Genomic DNA, 21,514 nt, shown 5'->3' on the forward strand with positions numbered 1-21,514 from the left:
GAGGTATTAAAAAAATCTCCTGGAAATAAGGCAGCACTAAAGCCATGCACTGAAATAAAGTTAGGATGATGAAGGATGGCTCAAAACAGGGCTGGGACCAGAACAAGGCTCCAAACCACATGGCAGGAGGTGACTTGGAGAGGATGTTACCGTTGAGCCGGGGCCCTCCTCCGTATCGCCGGTAGAAGAAGTCGGCCACGTATTCTGATATCCTCTTCATCAGGGATATTTTATCAGGATGGAGTTTGCCATGGGAGCACAGGCAGGCTGTGTTATCAATAGGTTTGGGAGGAGTGGACTCATCCAGCCACTTCTGCAGCCATTCCAGAGAGATGAAGTCGTAAGGGGAACCTGGGAAGGGAGAAAACACAAAGAGAAACAAGACCATACATGTCAGCTCCAACACCAGGTGGAATTTTATAATTACTCTTAAAAATTAACAGGCAATCACTGTGGATTAAATCTCTGAGGTGCAAGTTTTCAAAGGTCTGATCCAGCTACTCCCACCCCATTCTGATCTCAGTGTCACAGATTTGGAAGACAGGAGCTGCGTGAGGTTAAGATGTGCAGATCATTCGGGATTCAGCAATCAATATGCAACAGCTCCAAGGAGGAATGGGAGTGCTTTCAAACCTTTTGGGGATTACTGGAGAGCAGTCGAGGAAAGGGGAAGGTTTTCCTATCATCCATCAAGGGACTGATACAATATTTAAATCATGATCATACATTACAGGCTTTTTCTACAACAGAGACAGTTCACTGGGGTAATTTGAAAATTAAAGGCAACAACAGCAGAGATGAAATCAGTGCTCCCCCTGTCCCTTCAGCACACAAATTTTCAGCGTCTCTTACAATTTTAGGAAAGAAAATTTTAAAATTTACAGTGCAAATGGAAACTTGCTTAGGTTTTTTGCTGAAGCAGTGCAGCAGGTTTGCCCTTGTTTGCTGAAAAAGAAATACAAAGCCGAGGGTCAAAACCAGGTCAGCGCTTGTATGTGCAGGTTGGGGGGAAACCCCTGTATCTTAATACCGAGGCACAATATCATTACACAACTGTTCAGGGGATGACTGGGAATTTAGGAAGAAATTAGGAAGAATTCAAACCCATTCTGTGTTGCCACGAGGGCAGCTCTGAAACCGTGGGGAAATGCACCCGTTGGTGACATTTATAACTGAGCAAAAATCCTTTACGTTTCCTAGGAGGGAGCAACAGAGAAGCAAGAGGAAAATACAGAAGACAGGAAAACACTCTGTCTCCAGCTTGCACTGGAGCTCTGTGAAGCCTCTTTTCCTCCACAGCCTCAATCCACGGTGTTTTCATCTTACGCAATGCCCGCCGCAGCCGTGACCTCCAGAGAATTGCATCGCTGTCAGAACCGGTTTGCTAGTTTGGGATGAAACTGCCTCCCCCAGAAAGGAGGGTTTTCTGGGGCAGGCTCCACAAAGCTGGCAGAAAACGTGTCTGCACAGCTGCAGAGAGAGCCCCAAGCTCCACAGAGATAGGACCTGGAGCAGTGCTGGAATGACGCTGCCTCCAGCTGTGCTGGAAGTGCTGTGCCCATGATGTGCCAGCAGCAGGCAGAGGGTGCCTCAGGGCAAAGTTTCAGGTCTTGTCATCTCTAAATTAGGGCAGAATAGCTTCACCTGCACTTGTAAAAATCATATTTTTTGAGATTTATTCCTCTGTCACATCAGAACTGCCAAGAGCAAACTCTTCTGTTTCTGCTGAGCAAAACCACAGTGGAACTGTGCTGCTGCTCCTTTTCACAGGTGACTCAGGGCAGGTTCATCCCTCCAGCACAACTCTGATCTCACAGTGACATCTGAGTGCTGCTCAGGCTCACGGGGAGCTGTGACACCTTCCTGCTCCAGAGTTAAGCACCTGCATTCCCAAACTGGAGGGGCAGATGTTTACAGGAACAGGAGTTGCTGTTGGGCTACTCCAATCTCATGGTGGACTCTGAGCATCCAGTAATAAAAGCTGAACGGTGAATTCTCTTACAGGCCACACAATTACACTCACTTTTAAGTCTTCAATTGCAATTATTCTGCAGTTTTTAGAAGAGGCATATAGTGAAGACAAATTCCCTGGGCTGGATGGATAGAACAAGTTTTGTGGGAGATGGGTGAAAAAAAACAAGGTGGGAAATAAAACTCAGTGTGCTGAGGCAACAAGACACAAGGAGAAAAAGCTTAATCCCAGTCTCCCTACAAAACTGAGACACGGAGCAGTGAAGCACTGGCAGGGATGGATCCAGTAATTTTCTGCTGGAGGTCAGGCATTCTCTTAGCCTGTTACCTGCTGATGAATCGGGCTCACCAGCTCCCAAACCTGCTGTGAGCTGGCAATTTGGGAGCAGGCAGTTATTCCGCCTCGATGATCCTAACGAGCTGAGCTGCTCACCAGGCAGAAGAAAAGAGTCACAAAGCATGAGGCTGACGGATGGGGAAGGAGCAGGAGGGAATTAGCGATGCCAGAGGCCATGAGAATGAGCAAAGAAAGGAGAAAAATAGGTTAAGGCAGGAAAAGAAGCAAGGGAAAACAAATGTAAGCATGCATGAAGCTCTCCCCTTGCAGAGAGCTGCGGGAATGCCTTCCAGCAAGGCCACAGGAGTTGGGAGTTAGTCACAAATCATTCCTAAGCTTAACAGCTCTACTACAGCAATACTCCACAATGTCTTACAGACCAGCTTCGGCGGGTAACCTTTGGTAGAGCTCCTTCACCTCCTCGTGCTTGATCTTGCCTCTGGCCACGCTCTGTTTGCGCATCTCGGCCATTTCGTTGCACCACTCCTCAAACTTGCAGTTATCCCGCTCTACCAGCTCCTGCAGAAAAGCTGGGAAAGAAAAAAAAAACCCCAGGAATTGAAGGGAAAATGCCAGCTATGTTAATTACCATGGGTTATCTGGGGACAACAAACCTAAAAATTCCCTCCCTCAGCCTTGCTGGGTGAGGTCTTTCCCCAAGCCAAGCACGTGGATGTTGCCCTCTCTCTGATACTGACAGTTGCAAATTATTAAATGCAAAGTTTTGCACCCAAGAAAATAATTTACTTGGGGTTGGTTGCAATGCTAAGTGCAGCTCCTCTGTCCTTCCTCATCATTCCCAGAGGGAAACAAAAGCTTTTCACCCTCTGCATACACCCAAAGCCTGCCACGACCTGCAATCCAGCATGCTGCAAACCCAAGGGCAAAGAGCCCTCAGGAGATGGGAGATTAGCCAGGGCAGATCAACAGAAAGGTGAAGGAAATGGGGATTTTTGCTGCCACTGATGGAAAAACCCCAAACAAACTAAACCTCAGCAGGGAAAAAAGAAGATAAACCATTTCCCTCAGAGGGCTGGTGCAAGGGAGCAGTGGGGGAAGCTCTGCTTATCTGAGGCCTTTTCCTATTTAGAATTATTCTGAAGAGCTAAAATATCTGCAAAAAGGTTAATTCTTGACCAAAATATCCACCTTGGGAGAATATCCAATATTACAAAATAACCAGCCTGACCTCCTTGAGATCAGAGCCAAGTTACGTCTCTCCACTGTCCCGGAAAAGCCGTTTTTTAACAGCATCAAAGCAAAATGCCTCAAATTTACAGTTCCATGAAACCTCCCCACAACCACAGAGCTCGACTGCTGCCCTTCACTCCCTGTTCCCTGGCAGGATTCCACGGGAAACAAAGGCAACCGCGGGGCTGTGCAGGAATTTGGAGCTGGGTGGGGAGGTTTTTGTTGAGTTATTGTTTTGGGCAGAGGGGTAGGAGGAAAGGGAGAGCAAGAAAGCTCAGGAAACAGGCTGAAAATACAGATCCAGGCAGGAATTAGTGCTAATTCCTGAAGTTTTATGTCTTGGAGGGTGTGTTTTAAACAGGGGGGGCTTGGGAAAGGTTTGGGGTGTTATTAGAAGGGAATAAGGTGTATGATTTACCCCCTCTGCAGAGACCCAAAGGGACCTGCCACCTCTGCTGTCCCCACCCCACAGAAAATGAGGGAAGGGGGAACACACCTCAGCACCAGGGGCCTAATTAGTATTTCTAATCAAGGAGCAGCCTAACTGGAAACATGAAACCCACAGGCAAAGCCCACAGGGAGTTCTGGCACCCCCATAATTCTAAAGCACAACACGAAGGCACTTGGCCCAAATTCCCACTGGGGGCTCAGAGCCTCTTTATTTTCATGTCATTTATTCCTGATGTGGCAAAGCTGAAGCAGTCACAGAGGGAACCTGACATCTGTCAGGATTATTCACCTCCTCGTGCATTGCTGATGACATTTAACCACACTGCTCTCCTGCACCTTTGGGATCCAAGCAGGATGGCAGTGGTGAATCCCAGAGGGATGATCTCCTCCTGACCCCTTCCCAGCTTGACCAGCTGGGTAACAAAGCAATGTCTGAGGGGGCACATGGGAGGGATTGGCAGTTTAATGTTAATTAAATGCTGGGAAAACTCAGGGGTTTCACTGGTCAAGACACCAAGGTGCCAGACAGCACCTTTGGGGCTCATGGCAAACAGTCAAAAATCGTGGAATCCTGGACTGGGTTGGGAGGGACCTTGAACATCATTTTTTTTTCATCCAGGGACACCTTCCACTATCCCCAGTTGCTTCAAGCCCCCTCCAACCTGGCCTTGGACACTTCCAGGGATCCATCCAGCTTCTCTGGGCAGCCTGTGCCAGGGCGTCACCACCCTCACAGCCAGGAATTCCTTCCCAATATCCCATCTGACCCTGCCCTCTGGCAGTGGGAAGCCATTCCCTCTTGTTCTAGCACTCCATCTCTTGCCCCAATTCCCTCTCCAGCTCCCCTGGAGCTCCTTTAGGCACTGGAAGGGGCTCTGAGATCTCCCTGGGGCCTTCTCCAGCTCCCCCAGCCTGGAACCACAGCAGAGGGGCTCCAGGAACTTCCTAGCCCTAAATGGTTCTTCAAGCAAAATTCTGCCTCCTGGCCCACCTGGAGCATTGCAGGGACTCACCTGGCACCTGGACAGTGAGGGATGGAAGAGCAGCACCCCAGGACTCACCTGGCACCTGCACAGTGAGGGGTGGCCAAGCAGGATCCTCAGGGACTCACCTGGGCAGTGCCAGGGATGGAAGAGCAGGATCCCTGGGCACTCACCTGGCACTGCACTGCAGGGGATGGACGAGAAGGACCCCAGGGACTCACTTGGCACCTGGACAGTGCCAGGGATGGAAGAGCAGGATCCCTGGGACTCACCTGGCACCTGCACAGTGAGGGATGGACAAGCAGCACCCCAGGACTCACCTGGCACCTGCACAGTGAGGGATTTCTCGCGGGCCTGCAGCCTGTACACCAGCATGTAGGCGTTGCGGGAGCAGTGCGTGCCCTTCCCGCACTTGGGCTTACGGGTCTGGGATTTCGATGGCTCTGCTGTGGGAACAAAAGGCACAACCTCAGCAACACACCAGCTCCTTCCCTGCTCCTCCATTAACGGGATGAGTTTGCCACCCAGCCAGCTTCCCTGTGCCAGGCCTCTGTGCCAAGCACTGGGCTTGGCACGGCTCAAAATTGTATCCCAAAGAAAGCCCCAAATCTCTCCAGCCTTTCTGGGTAAATCAAAGGGACTAAATTTAGGAGCCTGTTCTGAACCTCCCTTCTCAAGAGCCTTTCTTCTCTCCCCAGTGGAACTTCTCTGAGCCAAAAGCCACTCTTGGAAAAACATCCTTTCTCCCTTTTGCCTCTTGTTCTGCTGTCCTGACTCCAAAGAAAAGAGTGAAATCCTCAGAGAAGAAAATCGTATTTACAGGTGATGGTGGATATGAAAAAACACAGCAAAGCTTTTAGGAAGCCAAGAGCCATGGAAAAGGTTGTTTTTGAGCAGCTGCTGGGGGATGTAAAGTTGTGTTGCAAGAGCTGCTGTTTCCAGATGGATTTTCAGGCAAGGAAAACACTTATCTACAGCTGCAGCTTCAAAAATCAAACCATTTAAAATAAAGAAAAAAATTAAAGGAACAACGTTCCATAAATTGAACTCTAAGTGGGCCATTGAATTATTAAGTTTTTTTCCCCCAAATTCTGAAAATATTCATGTGCCTTTCCCCCCACACCACCCAGGGGGCTTCCCAGGCTCTATTTATTTGCATTTTATCCAAGAATTTTCGGAATTGTTCCCATCTGCATGGCCAAGACTCTCCCCCCCACAGACGTTCAGTTTATGTTACTGACCTTCTCCTGCTGTTACACGCATTTGTAACAAAGAAAGGCCTCAGTTTTGCCTGGAACAGGCAAATTACATCAAAACTTGATACAAATATTGAGCTCTCAGCTTAAAGAGGCTCCTAAACACACTTTACTTCTATTCTCCAAACAGCCTTGAATTGAAATATGAGAAATAAGAACATTTACTTGCAGTTAAACATGAAACTTTATAAAATTGAGGTCACAGCAGTTTACTTGCATCTCATTTGTTGCACTGGGTGAGTGGGGAGGGTAAAAACAAAGGCTGAGCTGCCCTGGGTGCCTTTCAGGGCTCAGTTTCCCTGTGCACCACTAGATGTCCGGCCAGCTCCAGCCTGGGCCGGCAGCGAGCAGGGGAAGGAATGTCCCCATTCCAAGGGGAATGGGACAGAGTGGTGACACAGGCAGGATCATGGACTCACTAAGGCTGGAAAAGCCTTCCAAGATGATCAAAGCCAACCATGAACCCAGCAGTGCCAGGCACACTGCTAACACATGTCCCCAGGTGCCATTCACACACTTTTTGAACACCTCCAGGAATGGTGACTCTACCACTGCCCTGCACAGCCTCCTCCAATGCCTGACTACACCTTCCATGAAGGATTTTTCCCAATGTCCAACCTAAATCTCCTCTGGCACAGCCTGAGGCCGTTCCCTCTCCTCCTGTCCCTGTTCCCCAAGAGCAGAGCCTGACTCCCCCCCTGGCTGTCCCCTCCTGTCAGGAGTTGTGCAGAGCCACAAGGGACCCCCCTGAGCCTCCTTTTTTCCAGGCTGAGCCCCTTTCCAGCTCCCTCAGCTGCTCCTCAGAAGTTCTCCAGACTCTTTTCCTTGTGCTCCAGACCCTTCCTCAGCTCCACTGCCCATCTCTGGACACATTCCAGCACCTCAAGAAGCATTGTGCTGGTGAGAACAAGGAAATGGGAGAAGGCTGATGCTCCATTACACCAAACCAAGGGAGCACTTAAATCTGCAGGTTTTTTTTTTCCCTCTAAAGATGCCTTAAAGAAAAACAACATTCCATAAATTCTAACCACAGCAAAGCATCCTGGTGGGTAACAATTCCTGGGAATGGATTGCTTGCACTGCAAGTGAATTTCTTCATAATTTCCCCAGCTTTCCCCGCTGTGAGCACCTGCACTAGAGAACACTGAGCCACTACAAAACCATTTCAACTCCAAACGAGCTGTTCTTATTTATTGACTGCAGACTAAGAAATTCACATCCTCAGCCCAAGCTTTCCAAGAAACCTCCAAGAAATCCAGTCCAGGAACACAGTGATATGGGCAGCATGTGACGAGCCAGTAAAACACAAAAGCACCAAGGAAAAAGCTCAGAATAAAGAGGCAGTTTTAGCTTCCAAGTTGTTATTTGGATCAAAACCTTTTTTACTGCCTCCAAGTAAAACACCTCAGTGGAAATAGAATCATAATGTGTTAAGGAAACTGAAAGCATTCTCCTTATCTGTTCCAAGGAAGTGGCACCCGCCTGTTGCTCCCTGATAGGAACCTGCTGCCCGTGCTATCAGCGTCTTATCTGCCATGTGTCAGCCAGAGAAATACTAGAGCAGCTGATCACGAGGTGTAAACACTCACACGGGGCTGAAACCAAAGCAAATGTGGCTGCAATCACCAGGATTGCTGTTTCCCACGTTCCTCCGAGCCGTGACAGCCCGTTCTGGGGAGGAGCAGCAGGCTGCATCTGGGGACGCCCGTGCTTGTGGTAGAAAGAGTTAGTTTAAAAAGGCACTCACAACTGAAAGGTTTTACCTAGATCTTCCTCAATTCCCAGCTGCAGTTTCTTCCCTTCCATCTTCTCGATGTCCTCATCGTTGAACTTGTACCACTCGCCTGTCTGCGGGTCCTTCACGTGGGCGATGTAGTGCCCGGAGTAGGCACTTACTCCACGGTGTATGAGCACAGCGCTCAGCTCGTACACGTACACCCCGTCTGCAAGGCAAGCAGCACTTACAAACAGCTCTGCAGCCAACAGCACTCATCCTCCCTGTCCTAGAACCTCGTGTTTTTACCAGGCAGCAAAGCCTGCACTTGAACTCACAGCACTTCAGGACATTGCTAAAAGGGTTGTGGCTCAGTAACAAGGACGTTGCTTGAAATATGGGTTTCAAACAAATCTGGACAGAATTTTCAATCAAAAAGGGGATTTAGAGGAATCACAGAATCCCAGAATGGTTTGGGTTGGAAGGGATTTTAAAGCTCATCTTGCTCCACCTCTCTTCCACAGGCAGGGACACCTTCCACTATCCCCAGTTGCTTCCAGCCCCATCCAACCTGGCCTTGGACACTTCCAGGGATCCAGGGGCAGCCACAGCTTCTCTGGGCAGCCTGTGCCTGGGCATCATCACCCTCACAGGGAGGAATTTCCTCCTAAACAGAATTAGAGATCTGCCAAGAGGCAATAGGCAAAGATAACAAAAAACTGTACCAAACTCACTTTTTTGCTCCATGAAAGGCTCCATGTCCAGCAGCTCTGAGAAGCCAATGTAGGTGTTCAGCTTCTTCTTGTGGCCAGTTTGTCTGTGCAGAGGCAAAGCTGTGGCTCAGGGCACAGCAACAACAGCTCCCACCCCAAAACACCTCCCTTGAGAGGCTCAGACACCTCAAATTAAAGCAGGAAGAGCAGGGTAGTGACTTCCCCAAGAGCTCCCAGGGTGTTCCCACTCACCTGTCAAACACAAAGCGCATGAGCTGCAGGTTGAGGGTGCAGGGCAGGCTGAGCAGCCGGATCTTCCTCGTGGCATTTTGCTTGCTCTGACAAGTCTCACAAAAATAACGATTGTCTCCTTCTAATTTTTCCTCCTGAGTGTGGAGAGGCAGAGGGAAAGTTCTTGAGAACATGTCAGCACTGAAAAGTCAATTGAGCTGCTCAACAGCTGGAGAATGAGAAGCACCAAAGTTATTTTAACTATTTAAGTCTCTTCTCAGCTGCTGCCCAGATTTTTCTGAGTTAAAGACACATTAATGACTGCACTTTACAGCATGGCTGCTTTCACTTTAAGGCAAATTTTAGACTGAACCAAGCCCCATTCCAAGTTCTCAGGTCTCTTACTCTTGCTCCTCGCTTGACTGAGTTGGTTTATACCAAAGAAAATAATTAAATCACCCCTTTTAAGAGTCCACATGGACCCAGTTAATGTAAAGTCACATTTTAGCCTGGAAACTACAACCCTCTGCTCAGCCACCCAAAATCACCCTGCAGGAGTCACTCACTGCCTAAGCAGATCCAAGGGCAGGGTTAGGCCAGAGGAAAATTCCAACCCCTCTAAAAACGTCACAGGGCTGTTTTGTGTGAAGGAGGAGCAGACAAATGTCAAGTTCTCCAATTCAGGAATTCAATCTGTGCACCCAAACCAGTTTCTTTTCATAGCAGACCTTCCAGGCAGAGCAACTGGTTTGCTGAGTGCACCAGCAAGCAAGCAGCTCAAGGAAGGGGTTCAGGTCAGTTCTGTCCTAAATAGTTGGAGTGGAATCCACACCTTAGTGTGCCAGAGCTGAACTTCATATCCAGACAAATTTTCAAGCTGAATTGAGGGCACTTGCAGCTGTTCCTGCAGCTATTCCCAGCGCTCCCTGGTACTTCTGAGAGCACATTTTTCAGCAGGGAATGTCTCCTGTTGCTATGCAGATGAGCACTGACACAGAAAACATGGAAAGCAGCAGTTCTCCCAGTGCTATCTGTGACAAAGCAGGCAGAGACTTTTCCCTAACTTTCCTGGCAAAGTATTTTAACTAAAAATGCAACTTTCAACTGCTTTTTAAAGCTGTAACAGGAGCATGTGATATCACAGAGCTATTCTTTGCTCTATGCCTCAATCCTCATTTTTTGGGTCTGCAGAAAAAAAAACATTTTCACTTGGATGCATCTCCCTGAGCCAAGTCAGTGGCTTCACTCTGACACCGACCTCGAAGGCTGTGAATTGGAGGAAGGAACTGAAATTCCTTGCTAAAAATAGCAGGACTCCAACCCCAACGAGCTCATACCTTGAGGAATTCTGTTATACAGTCTGTCAACTGCTTGTGTCCTTGGATGTTTAACTCCAGCTCGTAAAATTTAGACACCAGTTTAGATTCTCTGCCACACTGGTTGCAGCTGGGATGGGAAAGAAGACAAAAATATATCTGAGGACAGGTCAGGGCTCACACATCAAAAGCCAAGAGAAAAACTGAGGTTAGGGCTAAGGAGATTCACACCTCCACACGATAAAAACTCCCAGGAGAAGGTTTAAACAGCTTAACAGCACCTACCAGAACCTGTCACAACCTGCATGTACCATTTTATATTATTTTTAAGGTGAAATTCCCAGCTCTGAGAACACAGGAATGAAAATACAGCACCCAGGATGCTGTTTTCTGGCTGCAGGAGCTGCCACTCCATTAACTCACTTGCAGGTTTACTTGGTAAATTCTCATTAAAGGAGTAAAAGCAGCTGGAGAACTGTCACAGCAACACCACACACACAGGAACAGGAAAGGAAAAGGTAAATATTTCCCAGAAAATGTTTCTGCTGCAGCTTAACTGCCTGCTCTGGTTGCTAGGGGGGGATCTTCCCCTCCTAAATCCTTTTAAAAATTTAAATATTTACAGAAAGGGTCTTCCCAAAATTATTACTTACACTGTGACATAGGCATACTCTCCACAGAACTGCTTTTGCACAATGTTCCGGACATCTGGGTTTTTCTGTTTGGACAAAGTATCTTCCAGCAGGGACATGAACAGCTTGGAAAACTCCTGGGCATCCTGAAAGAGAAAACCAAGTTCATTAACAATCCACCACAGCACAATCCCAACCCTGTCACTAATTCATTGCTAATTACCCCGAGCCCTCCACACAGGCTGAGCTGAGGCTCCGTGCACGGCATGGAAAATAAAGACCAGGCAGGAGAACTGAGGAAAACAGAGGAATTTGGCTAAAAGGAGCGTGAGGCCCTCGGTGTGGGAGCACAGCAGGAACTGCCCTGGCCCCCTGCCAGCCCTGCTGGGGGCTTTGACTTCTGCCCTGCTCCTCCCAGGATTCTGGAAGGGATAAAAACCCTCCTGTGGAGCTTTCGAGCCCCTTAATCCTCCTTTTTGCAGCTGTGCCTGCTCAGATCAGAGGTGAGAAGAGAAATAAAAACACCCCAAAAATGAGAAGCTGCCCTATGGGTGATCCCGGCAATGCTCCAGAGCTTCCCCACACCCATCTCAGGGCCTTTCTCTCCTGCCCTGGTTCTTCTCTTCCACAAACAAACAGGTTTTGGCCTCTCTTAGCTGCCCTTTGGAGTCCCTGGTTAGCTTCCTTCCTCTCCTGACCCTCCCAAGGAAACATTTGCCAGTGCTCTGCTCTTGCTCCAAAACCTCCCATTACCTCTCCAAGTGGATTTCCAAGCCCTGCCCCTCCTCTCCCAGGCTCTCTGCAGCTGCAGCCCCACAGGGCCCTGCAGCACTCACCTCCCACCTGCTGCCGTGGGATCCTGGCTGGCTCCTGGTGATCCACCTCCCCCTGAGGATCTCCTCACCCTTGGGAGGGCCCTCTCACCACCCAACCCCCCGGGAGGAGCAGCCCACAGAGCACCTGCAGGACCCTCACTGCAGCTCTGGCTCCCACCTCGATCCTGGGCTTCATCCCACCACTCCCTTGGCTCCTCCTGATCTTCTGCACTCATCACTTCCTAGCCTCATTCCATTGCTCCCTGGGCTCCTCCTTATAGCCCTGTACTCATCCCATTGTCTCTGTCCTTATCCCATCATTCCCTGGGCTCCTCCTGATCTCCCTGCCTCCATCCCACTGCCCTTGGGCTCCTCATTATCTCTGCATCATCATCCCATTGTTCCATGTCCTGATCCCATCACTCCCAGGGCTCCTCCTTGTCTCCCTGGCCCCATCCCATCACTCCCCATTCTCACTCCCTCACTCTCTGGACTCCTCCTGATCTCCTCGGTCTCATTCCATTGCTCCTTAGCTCCATCCCATCACTCCCTGGGTTCCTCCTATCTCCCTGGCCTCATCCCATTCCTCCTTGGGACCCTCTCCATCCCACTGCTCCCTGTTCTACTTTTCTCCCTGTCCCAATCACATCACTCCTTGGACTCCTCATGTCCCTGGGCTCTCCTGATGTTCTGGTCCCCTCCTGTTTCCCCCCTGCACTCTGGCAGGGGCCTGCAGCCCCATCTCCCCCTTCATGTTTGCAGCCAGAAGCCAGACCCAGCTGGGGGCTGCCCAGTGACCACCCAAGGGTGATTCCCAGCTTCTGGAAGTGCCAGGAATCCTCTCCCACACACCTGCTGCTGCCCAGTGTCCAGCCCCAGCGCCTTGACAAAGCCCGAGGGGTCGATGTAGCGCCGCTTGCTGTTCTGCAGCAGAGCAAACAGGTACTGCAGATGCTCGCAGATGGTCTGGGGCTCATAGTCTGGGAAAAACACAAGGCATGGCAGGAATTCAGGGTGAGAAGGGATCACTCCAAGTGTTTCACAACCAGTAAAATTGATGGGCTTGGAAGCTAGTTTGAGTTGTCAGGAAAACTGAAGTGGATTGTGTAGGTGATGGTAGCACATCCCAGCACAAGCCAAATGAAGAATAATTTAGGTCGGAAAAAACCCCTTAGCATCATCAAGTCCAACTGTAAATATTTACATTCTGCAACTTTCAGATAGGAGGGTGGAGGCAGGCTCTGTTCCCAGGGAACAAGGGACAGGATGAGAGGAAATGACCTTGAGTTGCACCAGGAGAGGGCTAGGTAGGATATTAGAGAAAATTCCTCCATGGAAAGGATAGTCAGGCACTGGAACAGGCTGCTCAGGGCAATGGTGGACTCCCCATCCCTGGAAGTGCTCAAAAACTGTCTGGATGTGGGACCTGGGTAGATGGGCTAATGGTGGGCTTGGCAGTGCTGAGGGAAGGGTTGGACTGACAATCTTGGCGGAGTTTTCCAACCTTAGGGATTCCATGATTCCATCCTGCAGTGCCTGGCACGAGCTGTGAGTGAAGGGTTTACACAGCATGCACCAACTACCCCAAAAAACAGCTTATTTACTCCAGAAGGTGAAACATCATTTACAACCATCATGGAACAGCAGCAGAGCTGAGATGGCTGTGCTGACAAAGAGCTTCCCTGGGGAAAGCACCCAAGAACAGAAACAACTGGGAGCCTTAACCCTGTGTGGGGCTCAAATTTCATCCTTGCCACAGCACAGACCAGCCCTGACCGACATGTTCCACCCCCAGCACCACCACTAGGCTGCCTTGGCAAGCAAGACCAAACCAAACCATCATTTCCAACCAGCTCAGATCACTCTGACCTAGGCCATCACCTGGATTAAGGTTGGTTCAATTCCCAAAATCCAGATGATGGCTCTGAACCAACAGTGCAGCGACAGCACATACTTCCTGGAGCTTCCATTCATGGGAATGGAAATTCCCATGAATTCTCCTGACCAACCTAATCTCAAGGTGGGGTTCTAGGGAGGGAACAAACCCCTCTGTGCCACACACCTGTGTCCTTGGGAACGCCGTCCCCGCAGGCGCTGGGGCACAGGTAGAGCGCCTGCCGCAGCTCCAGGTTCAGGAACCACATCTGCAGGAAGGTGTTGACGTAGCACGTGGCACCGAGGTTCGTCAGGCCCACGAAGGCGTTCTGGGGGGCAGAGAAAGGGCCAGCTGAGGTCACCTGCCCTGGTGCCCAGCGTGGCCCTGGCCCCCGGGGGGTTGGGTACCTTCTTGCGGCGCTCGCAGTTGGGGTCGTCGATGTTGTGGAAGCTGTTCTCGTCGATCTCGCCCAGCCACGCGTGCTCCCCGATGCCCACCAGGCAGTTGGGGTTCCCCCGGCAGTTCCTCCTGGGGAGGCACACCCCAGCTGTCACCCCCATGTCCCTTGCAGACCCCAGCTGTTACCCCCACGTCCCCTAGGGGCTGGCAGGGTGACAGTGGGGGGGATATGGGGAAGCACGTAATGTTGAATGGGGTGAGACATGGAACACCCCCCCACCCAAATACAGCAGTCATGGGTGAGGAAGGAGGGTGGAGAACCAGAGGGGTTTTAGGTAAAAAAAGGGGATCCCAGGACCAAGGGGATCTGCTGTATCTGGGAAGCCAGGCAGGGACAGGGCTTGATCCAGCTCCAGGGTGAGTGCCATACATCCAGGCAAGGTTCCCTTCAGCCCACAGGGATCCTCTATAAATGGGGAGCCAGGCATAAAGGGGTCCCTACAACCCTGGGTGGGACTAGTTCCTTACATCTGAGAAGCCAGGCAAGAAGAGAGGTTCCCTACAACCCCGGGGTTATCCTAAAAATAGGGAGGGACAAGCAAGGAGAGGGGCTCCCCACTACCCCAGGGGGCTCCCCTATATCTGAAGAGCCCAGCTACAGCAGGTCCCCACAACACCACGGTGGTGCCCTGTATCTGGTGAGCCAGGCTGGGAGGCAGGTCTCCCACCATCCCAGGGGAGTTCCCCTCCATCAGAGGAGCCAGAGAAAGAGAGATTCCCCACAGCCCGGGCAGGGTCGGTCCCCTGTGTCTGAGCAGAGGAACCGAGGTTCCCCCCCAGGCAAGGGAGGCCCCTATATCTGGGGAGCCCCACAAGGGCACACAAGGCGCTGAGGGCCCAGCCCCGGGGAATGGGGTCCCCCAGAAGGGAACACGGGGGAGCCTCCACCAACCCCGCGGGACCTCGGCAGGGGCGGGGAACGCCCCGCGCCTCATGGCGGGAGGGAGCAGGGGGTCGGAGGGGTTCGGTGCCCGGCCCGGCCCCGCGGTACCGGCAGGCGCCGCGCTGGCAGGGCTCCAGCCGGACGCGATAGGCCGCCTCGATGTGCTCCTGCGCCACCGCCTCGGGCGGCACCGTCTCGGTCCAGCGCCACGCCGCCTTCTCCAGCTGCAGCCGCGGCGCCATCGCTCCCGCCGGCGCCCCGGGGCTGCCCCGGCCCGGCGCGGTCCTTGCCCCGCTCCTTGCCCCGCTCCCTGCCCCGCTCCCGGCCCGGTCCCGATCCCGCCCGGCCCCTCCCGCCGCCGTCAGGGCCGCTGACACCACGAGCGCGACGCGGTGACGGCGCGAGGCGCTGACGTTGTCGGGCCGCGACGCGCGGGAGTAGAGGAGGGGCTTCCGCCACAGGGGCGTGGCTTGGGCGCGCCAGCTTCAGCCCGGGTCCGCCAGGGGCGGGGCTTGGGCCTTAGGGGGCGGGGCTTGCATGAGCAGCCGGAGTGGGTGTGGCCTATGTGAGATGGGGGCGGGGCTCGCCTGGTATGGGGCGCGCCTGGCGCGGCGTGGGCGGGGCCTGCGACCCGGTGGGCGGGGCCTGTGGCGCGGGCCGCGCTGGGTCCCACCGCCCCCCCGCCATCCACACCAGAGCCCCCCAGCCCTGTAGCCCCGCCAGACCCCTCTGCACCCCTGTGTCATTCCCCGCAGCCCTGTACTGCAGCCCCCCACGCCACAAGAGCCCGGACCCCCTGAGCTCCCACACCCCCAAACCATATCCCATACCCCATACCGCACCCCCGCAGCCCAAAACAATAATCCTCCCCGTACCATAACCTCCCGGGCCCCTACACCCCCTAAATCCTCCCACTGCACCCTCTTTCCTGTACCCCACAGCACTCCCAAACCATCTCGCTCACACCATGCCCCCTGCAGCCCGATGCCAGATCCCCCCTCACCTCCCCAACTCTCGCTCCCCATCCCATCGCTCCCGTACCCCCACACCACCCCCCCCAGCCCCAAAACACGGCAGCCGCACTGGTTGTCTCTCCTTTAATAGCTGTCCCCGCGGGGGGGTCCCCGCCAGCGCCCCGATTGTCCCTCGCGCCCCCACCCCACCGCCACCCCGGGGGGCACCCTGGCGGCCCGGCCGCCCCGGCACAGTTTCTGGGGGCCTGTGGAAGGGGGGTGTAAACATTTTTGGGGGTCCCGGCCCCCCCCCCAGAGTCACCCCGGGGCAGCGAAGCACCGTTTCCTCCTGGTGGTTTTTTTTTGGAAAAGAATAAACTTGGCCAAATTCCCCCCAACTCTGTTTTGGGGGAGTTAGGAGGGGCAGGGGGGCACGGGGGAGCCCCCCAGGGCGCCGTGCCGGAGGTCGATGGGGTGTCGGGGGATCCCGGCGGACTCCAGCGCCAGTCCCCGCACGCAGCCCGAGATGCCGGAGCTGAACTTGCCGGCGGTCAGGGCGCGGGGGTCGGGGGCGCCGCCTGCGGGGGCACGGGGGGCACTGGGCGGGGGCACCGCTGGGCCCACCCCCGCCCAAGCCTGTCTTGTGTCCCATCAGGTGTCCCCACCCCATGTCCCACCAGCCAGGTGTCCCATCCTGTGTCCATCCCACGCCTCTTCCTGCCTCCCATCCTCTCTTCCACCCTGTGCCCATCCCGTGTCCCATCTCATGTTCCACCTTGGTGTCCTATCCCAAGTGTCACCCCATGCCCATCCCGTGTCCCATCTCATGTTCCACCTTGGTGTCCTATCCCAAGTGTCACCCCATGCCCATCCCATGTCCCTCCCTATGTCCATCCCATGTCCCATTCTGTGTCCATGCCATATTCCACATATCCCACCCCGTATCTGTGTCCCACCCCATGCCCATCCCGTGTCCCACTCCATGTCCAGCCCCTCTCCCACCCCATGCCCATCCCATCCCATTCTGTGTCCATACCACATCCCACCCCATATCTGTGTTCCACCCCATGTCCATTCCATGTCCCATCCCATGCCCATCTCGTGTCCCACCCCATGTCCAGCCCCTCTCCCACCCCATGCCCATCCCATTCTGTGTCCATACTATATCCCACCCCGTATCTGTGTCCCACCCCATGTCCATCCCCTGTGCCACCCCGCCTATCCCACATCCACCCCACGTCCATCCCACATCCACCACAGGGTGTCCATTTGTGTCCCAACCCGTGCCCCCCGTGTCCCCAGTCCCACCGTACCCACGTAGACGTTGCCCTCGGTGTTGGCCATGACGTTGGTTCCGGGTGATTCCCCACTCACCGGCTCCTCTCCGTCCACCTGGAGCTGCCCACGCCGGCCCTCCCTGCGGGGCACCGTCAGCACCTGCGCCCCCCCGCCCCGCCCCGCCCCGCCCCGCCCCACGCCCAGCCCCCCGCCCACCTTGTCACCGTCACCCGGTGCCACTCGCCGTCATTGACGGGATCTTCAGAGGTGATGGTGGCCTCGCCGCTGCCCAGCTGGTAGCTGTGGGGGGCACGGTGTCAGTGTGCAGGGCACCTCGGGGGGCACCCCGTGGGTCAGGGGACCCCCGGTGCCACACGTCACACCACGGTCCCCCCTCACCTGAACACCAGGTGCCCATCCTTCAGCCCGAGGCCAAGGAAATCTTTGGCTTTGCCACCCTCGCCGGGCTCCTGCGGGCGCAGCGGGGGGTGAGCAGGGGGTACCCCCAGCCCGAGGGGTCCCCCAGCCCGTGCCCCCTGTCCCCTGTCCCCTGTCTCACCGCGCCGTGCCACAGCAGCAGCCCCTGGGCGCTGCGCGTCCGCAGCTCCAGCTCGATGGTCTCAGGTGCCTCGGGGGGGCTGCCAGAGGAGGGGGGTGATGGGGGGCAGCACCCAAAAAGGGGGTGGGGGGAGCGCAGCACCCCAAAAAACGGGGGGTGCCAAGGGGGGGGGGGTGCAGCAGCCACTCAGGGTGTCCCGTGTCACTCACCCACGGGGGAAGAGGTGCCCGGGAAGGGCCAGGTAGGACCCGTCCTGGAACGCGGCGCTGAACTGCCCGGGGGCGTCTGGGGGGAGATGGGGGGTCAGGGGCGATGGGAGGAGGGGACCCCGCCCGCATTTTGGGGGGAAAAGGGGAAATGGGTGCAGGGACTCACCGCCACCCCCGCTGCCCTCCTGCCAGTCCTGCTCCAGCTCTGCCAGCGCCGAGCCTGCAGGAGAAGAGGGGGTAAAGGGGGGACATGAATCCCCTTGGTGTCCCCAGGTGCCCCCCCACCACGTCCCCATGTGTCTCCAGTTGTTCCAGGCATCCCCAAGTATCCCCCAAGTGTATATCCTCAACAGTGTCCCCAGGTAGCTTCAGTAATTCCCAGGTGTTCCCAAGTATTCCCCAAGCACGTGTCCCTGCCATGTACCCAGGTGTCCCTCTGTGTCCCCAGTCAATCCCCAAGGGTCTCCAGGTATCCCCAGGTGTCCCCGCCATGTCCCCAGAAGTCTCCAAATGCTGTCACGTGTCCCCATGTGTGTCCCCCTCACGTCCCCAGGTGTCCCTAAGTGACCTCCTCCATGTCCCCAAGTGTCTCCCTATGTTCCCAAGTTTCCCCACATGTCCCAAACCATCTCCAAGTGTCCCCAAGTATTTCCAAGTATCCCCAAGTGTGCGTGTCCCTTGTGTCTCCGGGTGCCCCCATGTCTCTCCTTTGTCACCCCCATGTCCTCCAGTGACTTGAGAGGTCCCTCTGTGTCTTCAAGAGTCCCCAGGGGTCCCCCCATGCCCCTCTATGTGTTCCCCCTCGCTGTGCTGCCAGTGTCCCTGCATGCTCCCTGTGTCCCCAGGTGTCCCCAGGGTGTCCCCCCATGTCCCTGTGCTGTCCCCTCACGGTGCTGGCAGCGGGCCCCACTGTGTCCAGGGGGGCAGCGGCAGGAGCCATGGACACAGGAGCCACCGTGCAGGCAGGGCCGGGACGGGTGACAGCCTTCGGCCTCCTCCTCCTCCTCATCCTCACAGCGCGGGCCTGGGGACAGCAGGACACAGTCACTGCAGGTGACAGGTCAGTGTGCACGGCACGCACGGGCACGGCCCGCGTGTGTGTGCAGTGAACAGGTGTGAACTGCATGTGTGCAAATGCACAGGTGTGTGCAGTGAACAGGTGTGAGCAGCGTGTGCAGTGAACAGGTGTGAACTGCACGTGTGCAAATGCACAGGTGTGTGCAGTGAGCAGCTGTGAACTGTGTGCACACACACACGCAGACACACAAAATGCACACACTGCACACACAGTGCACACGCACACACAGGAGCAGTGCACACGTACAAACGCACACGCAGCACACACACACTGCACACATGCATGCACATATACGCAGCACACGCACGCAGTAATGCACATGCAGTACGCACACGCACTGACATGCACAGCACACACGTGCAGCGCACACAGAGTAATGCACACTCAGAGCACACATGCAGCATACACACAGAGTAATGCACACTCAGAGCACACATGCAGCATACACACGCAGCAATGCACATGCAGCACACACCCACGTGCAAACGCCCCCCGGCCCAGCCCGTCCCCGCTCTCACCGCGGCTCCCCGGCCGGCACGGGGCGCGGTGGCCGCAGGGCCGCACCCCCCGGCTGCGCAGGAACCGCTCCCTCAGCTCCAGGCGCTTCCCGCTGATGGACACCTGCGGGGACACGGCAGGGACACCGCCACCGTCACCGCCCTGCCACCGGGGGCACTGCCCGACCCGGGGCCGAGGGGACGCCAGTGAGGGGCATCAACAAGGGGACACCAATGGCACCATCCCCCAGCCACAGGGGTCACTTCCAACCAAGGGGACACCAAGGAAAAGCGTCACCAACAAGGAGATGTGAAGGGAAGTCACCTCCCTAACAATGGGGTCACTTCCCAACCAAGGGGACACTGCCAACAGGGTCATCTTCTCCACAGGACACCAGGAGCAGTCATCCCCAAAACAAGGGGACATCAGTGGGGGTCACCTGCCTCCCCACCAGGGGGATCATGTCCCCAGTATGGGGGAATCCCCTCCCCACCTGAGGGGGTCACCTGCCCTCTGAGGGGACACAAGGGGGGTCTCACCTCTCCGATGCAGCCGTGGAAGGAGGCGTTGGTGGGGGGGCGCAGGGGGGGCTCGGTGCCCCCCAGGTACAGGGGGCTGCGCAGGTTGAGCCCCTGGCTCTTGCCAGGCGAGGAGCGTTTCACCGGGGCGGCATCGTCCACCACCAGTGTCCCGTCCTTGTGAACCCGTTCAGCTGTCACCCAGTGCCACTGGCCCAGGGCCACTGGCTCTGCGCTCCGCAGCACTGCCGGGCCTGTGGGGACAGGGGGTGGTGTTATGGGGGGCACTGGGGAATCACCAGGGATGCTCACGGACCTGAGATGTGCCCTGGGTGATACCTGGGGACCAGAATGACTCCCAAGGACCCCAGTGACATTTGGGGACCCTAATGGTGCCAGGGGACCCCACTGTGGCTCAGGGACCTCTTTCATGCCAGTGAACCCTGGTAATGCTGTGTCCCCCCCTCACTCCCACGATCCCCGGTGCCACCTGTCCACAGTGTCCCATGCCCTGTGCCACCCACCTGAGCCCAGCTCGTAGCGGAACTCGACATGGCCACCGATCAAGGCCAAGGCCACGTAGTCCTCGACAGGGGCGGCTTTGCCAGCACTGAAGAGCAGGAGCCCGTCGGGGGCCAGTGGCAGGAACTCAACCTCCAGCCGCAGCTCGTGGTGCACGTTGGTGAGGGGGGGGTACGAGACGAAGGCTCCCTCCTCATCGAACGACGGCACGTTCACCACCTCACCTGCACATCCCAGTGGTGCCCAGTGTAGGACCTCACCATCCTCCAGGTGGGACCTCCAGCTCCATCTTCAGAGCAACACCCATCCACAGCCTTCATCCCCAGGGTGGGACAACATCCGTCCCATCCCATCCCATCCCATCCCATCCCATCCCATCCCATCCCATCCCATCCCATCCCATCCCATCCCATCCCATCCCCATGATGGAACCCCATCATCCATCCCCAGCCTCTATCCCCAACCTCCAACCCCACAGTGGGGCCCAATGTCCAACCCCATGGTGAGACCCAACCTACATCCCCAGGATGGGACCCCAGCCTCCATTCCCATGGTGCCCATTTTCCTGCCTGGTCCTTACCTCTTGCCAGGGTCCCCAAGGTGGTACCCAGCCCCACCCCATCCCCAGTTCACCAGGGTGGTCCCAGCCATGTCCCCATCTCCCTGGGTGGTCCCCACCCTGTCCCCATGTCCCAGGACGGTGCCAGCTGTGTCCCTGTGTCGCTCACCCTCGGTGCACCTCTCCCCAGTCTTGCCCAGGTGGCAGCGGCAGGTGTAGCCCTGCCCATCTGCCCTGTTGACACAGGTGGCATCAGGTCCACATGCCTCTGTGGGGTGAGAAGCCGTGAGCACCCATCCTGAAGGGACCCTGGGATGATGTCCCCATGGAGGGAGTGGAGTCACCTACCTGGGTGACAGTGCAAAGCCTGTGAGTACTCGCAGTTGCTGCCAGTGAAGCCGTGGGGACATCGGCAGACGTAGGTGCCGCTGTCATCATCCTGGCACACACCGCCGTTCTGGGTGAGGGGTGACATGGGTGTCAGCAGGGGGCAGGGATGGGTGGGCATCACCT

At 55.4% G+C, this 21,514-nt stretch overlaps 2 protein-coding genes across 8 annotated transcripts in view; both read right to left on the reverse strand.

Moving 5' to 3' along the window:
• USP48 (ubiquitin specific peptidase 48) overlaps positions 1–15,160 on the reverse strand; it is a 30,980-nt gene extending 15,820 nt beyond the window's left edge. For 4 of the 5 annotated variants that reach the window (XR_014616685.1, XR_014616686.1, XM_084220341.1 and 1 more), the window contains exons 1-12: positions 14,936–15,160; positions 13,893–14,013; positions 13,672–13,813; positions 12,462–12,589; positions 10,816–10,940; positions 10,184–10,292; positions 8,868–9,001; positions 8,637–8,719; positions 7,952–8,131; positions 5,253–5,378; positions 2,689–2,838; positions 151–351 (exon numbers count right to left, since the gene is read on the reverse strand). Coding sequence is in view for 3 of the 5 variants with exons in the window: in XM_084220341.1 (XP_084076467.1) it covers positions 151–351; positions 2,689–2,838; positions 5,253–5,378; positions 7,952–8,131; positions 8,637–8,719; positions 8,868–9,001; positions 10,184–10,292; positions 10,816–10,940; positions 12,462–12,589; positions 13,672–13,813; positions 13,893–14,013; positions 14,936–15,069 (1,633 nt within the window). In the remaining 2 variants the exon portion in view is untranslated. The remainder of the gene's footprint in view (positions 1–150; positions 352–2,688; positions 2,839–5,252; positions 5,379–7,951; positions 8,132–8,636; positions 8,720–8,867; positions 9,002–10,183; positions 10,293–10,815; positions 10,941–12,461; positions 12,590–13,671; positions 13,814–13,892; positions 14,014–14,935) is intronic. The other variant, XM_084220342.1, reaches the window with a different exon arrangement.
• A 761-nt stretch (positions 15,161–15,921) lies between these two features.
• The window catches only part of HSPG2 (heparan sulfate proteoglycan 2), a 41,204-nt gene continuing 35,611 nt past the window's right edge, over positions 15,922–21,514 (reverse strand). For all 3 annotated transcript variants that reach the window (XM_084220426.1, XM_084220425.1, XM_084220424.1), the window contains 13 exons: positions 21,350–21,458; positions 21,171–21,269; positions 20,445–20,666; positions 19,942–20,174; positions 19,423–19,525; positions 18,716–18,850; positions 17,993–18,046; positions 17,827–17,902; positions 17,618–17,696; positions 17,458–17,528; positions 17,275–17,358; positions 17,094–17,197; positions 15,922–16,358 (listed from right to left, as the gene is read on the reverse strand). In XM_084220426.1, the coding sequence (XP_084076552.1) occupies positions 16,195–16,358; positions 17,094–17,197; positions 17,275–17,358; positions 17,458–17,528; positions 17,618–17,696; positions 17,827–17,902; positions 17,993–18,046; positions 18,716–18,850; positions 19,423–19,525; positions 19,942–20,174; positions 20,445–20,666; positions 21,171–21,269; positions 21,350–21,458 (1,533 nt within the window). In that variant the 3' untranslated portion in view covers positions 15,922–16,194. The remainder of the gene's footprint in view (positions 16,359–17,093; positions 17,198–17,274; positions 17,359–17,457; positions 17,529–17,617; positions 17,697–17,826; positions 17,903–17,992; positions 18,047–18,715; positions 18,851–19,422; positions 19,526–19,941; positions 20,175–20,444; positions 20,667–21,170; positions 21,270–21,349; positions 21,459–21,514) is intronic.

This window comes from Fringilla coelebs (assembly GCF_963513975.1).
Source record: "Fringilla coelebs genome assembly, chromosome: 22".
In the NCBI taxonomy this organism is placed as follows: domain Eukaryota; kingdom Metazoa; phylum Chordata; class Aves; order Passeriformes; family Fringillidae; genus Fringilla; species Fringilla coelebs.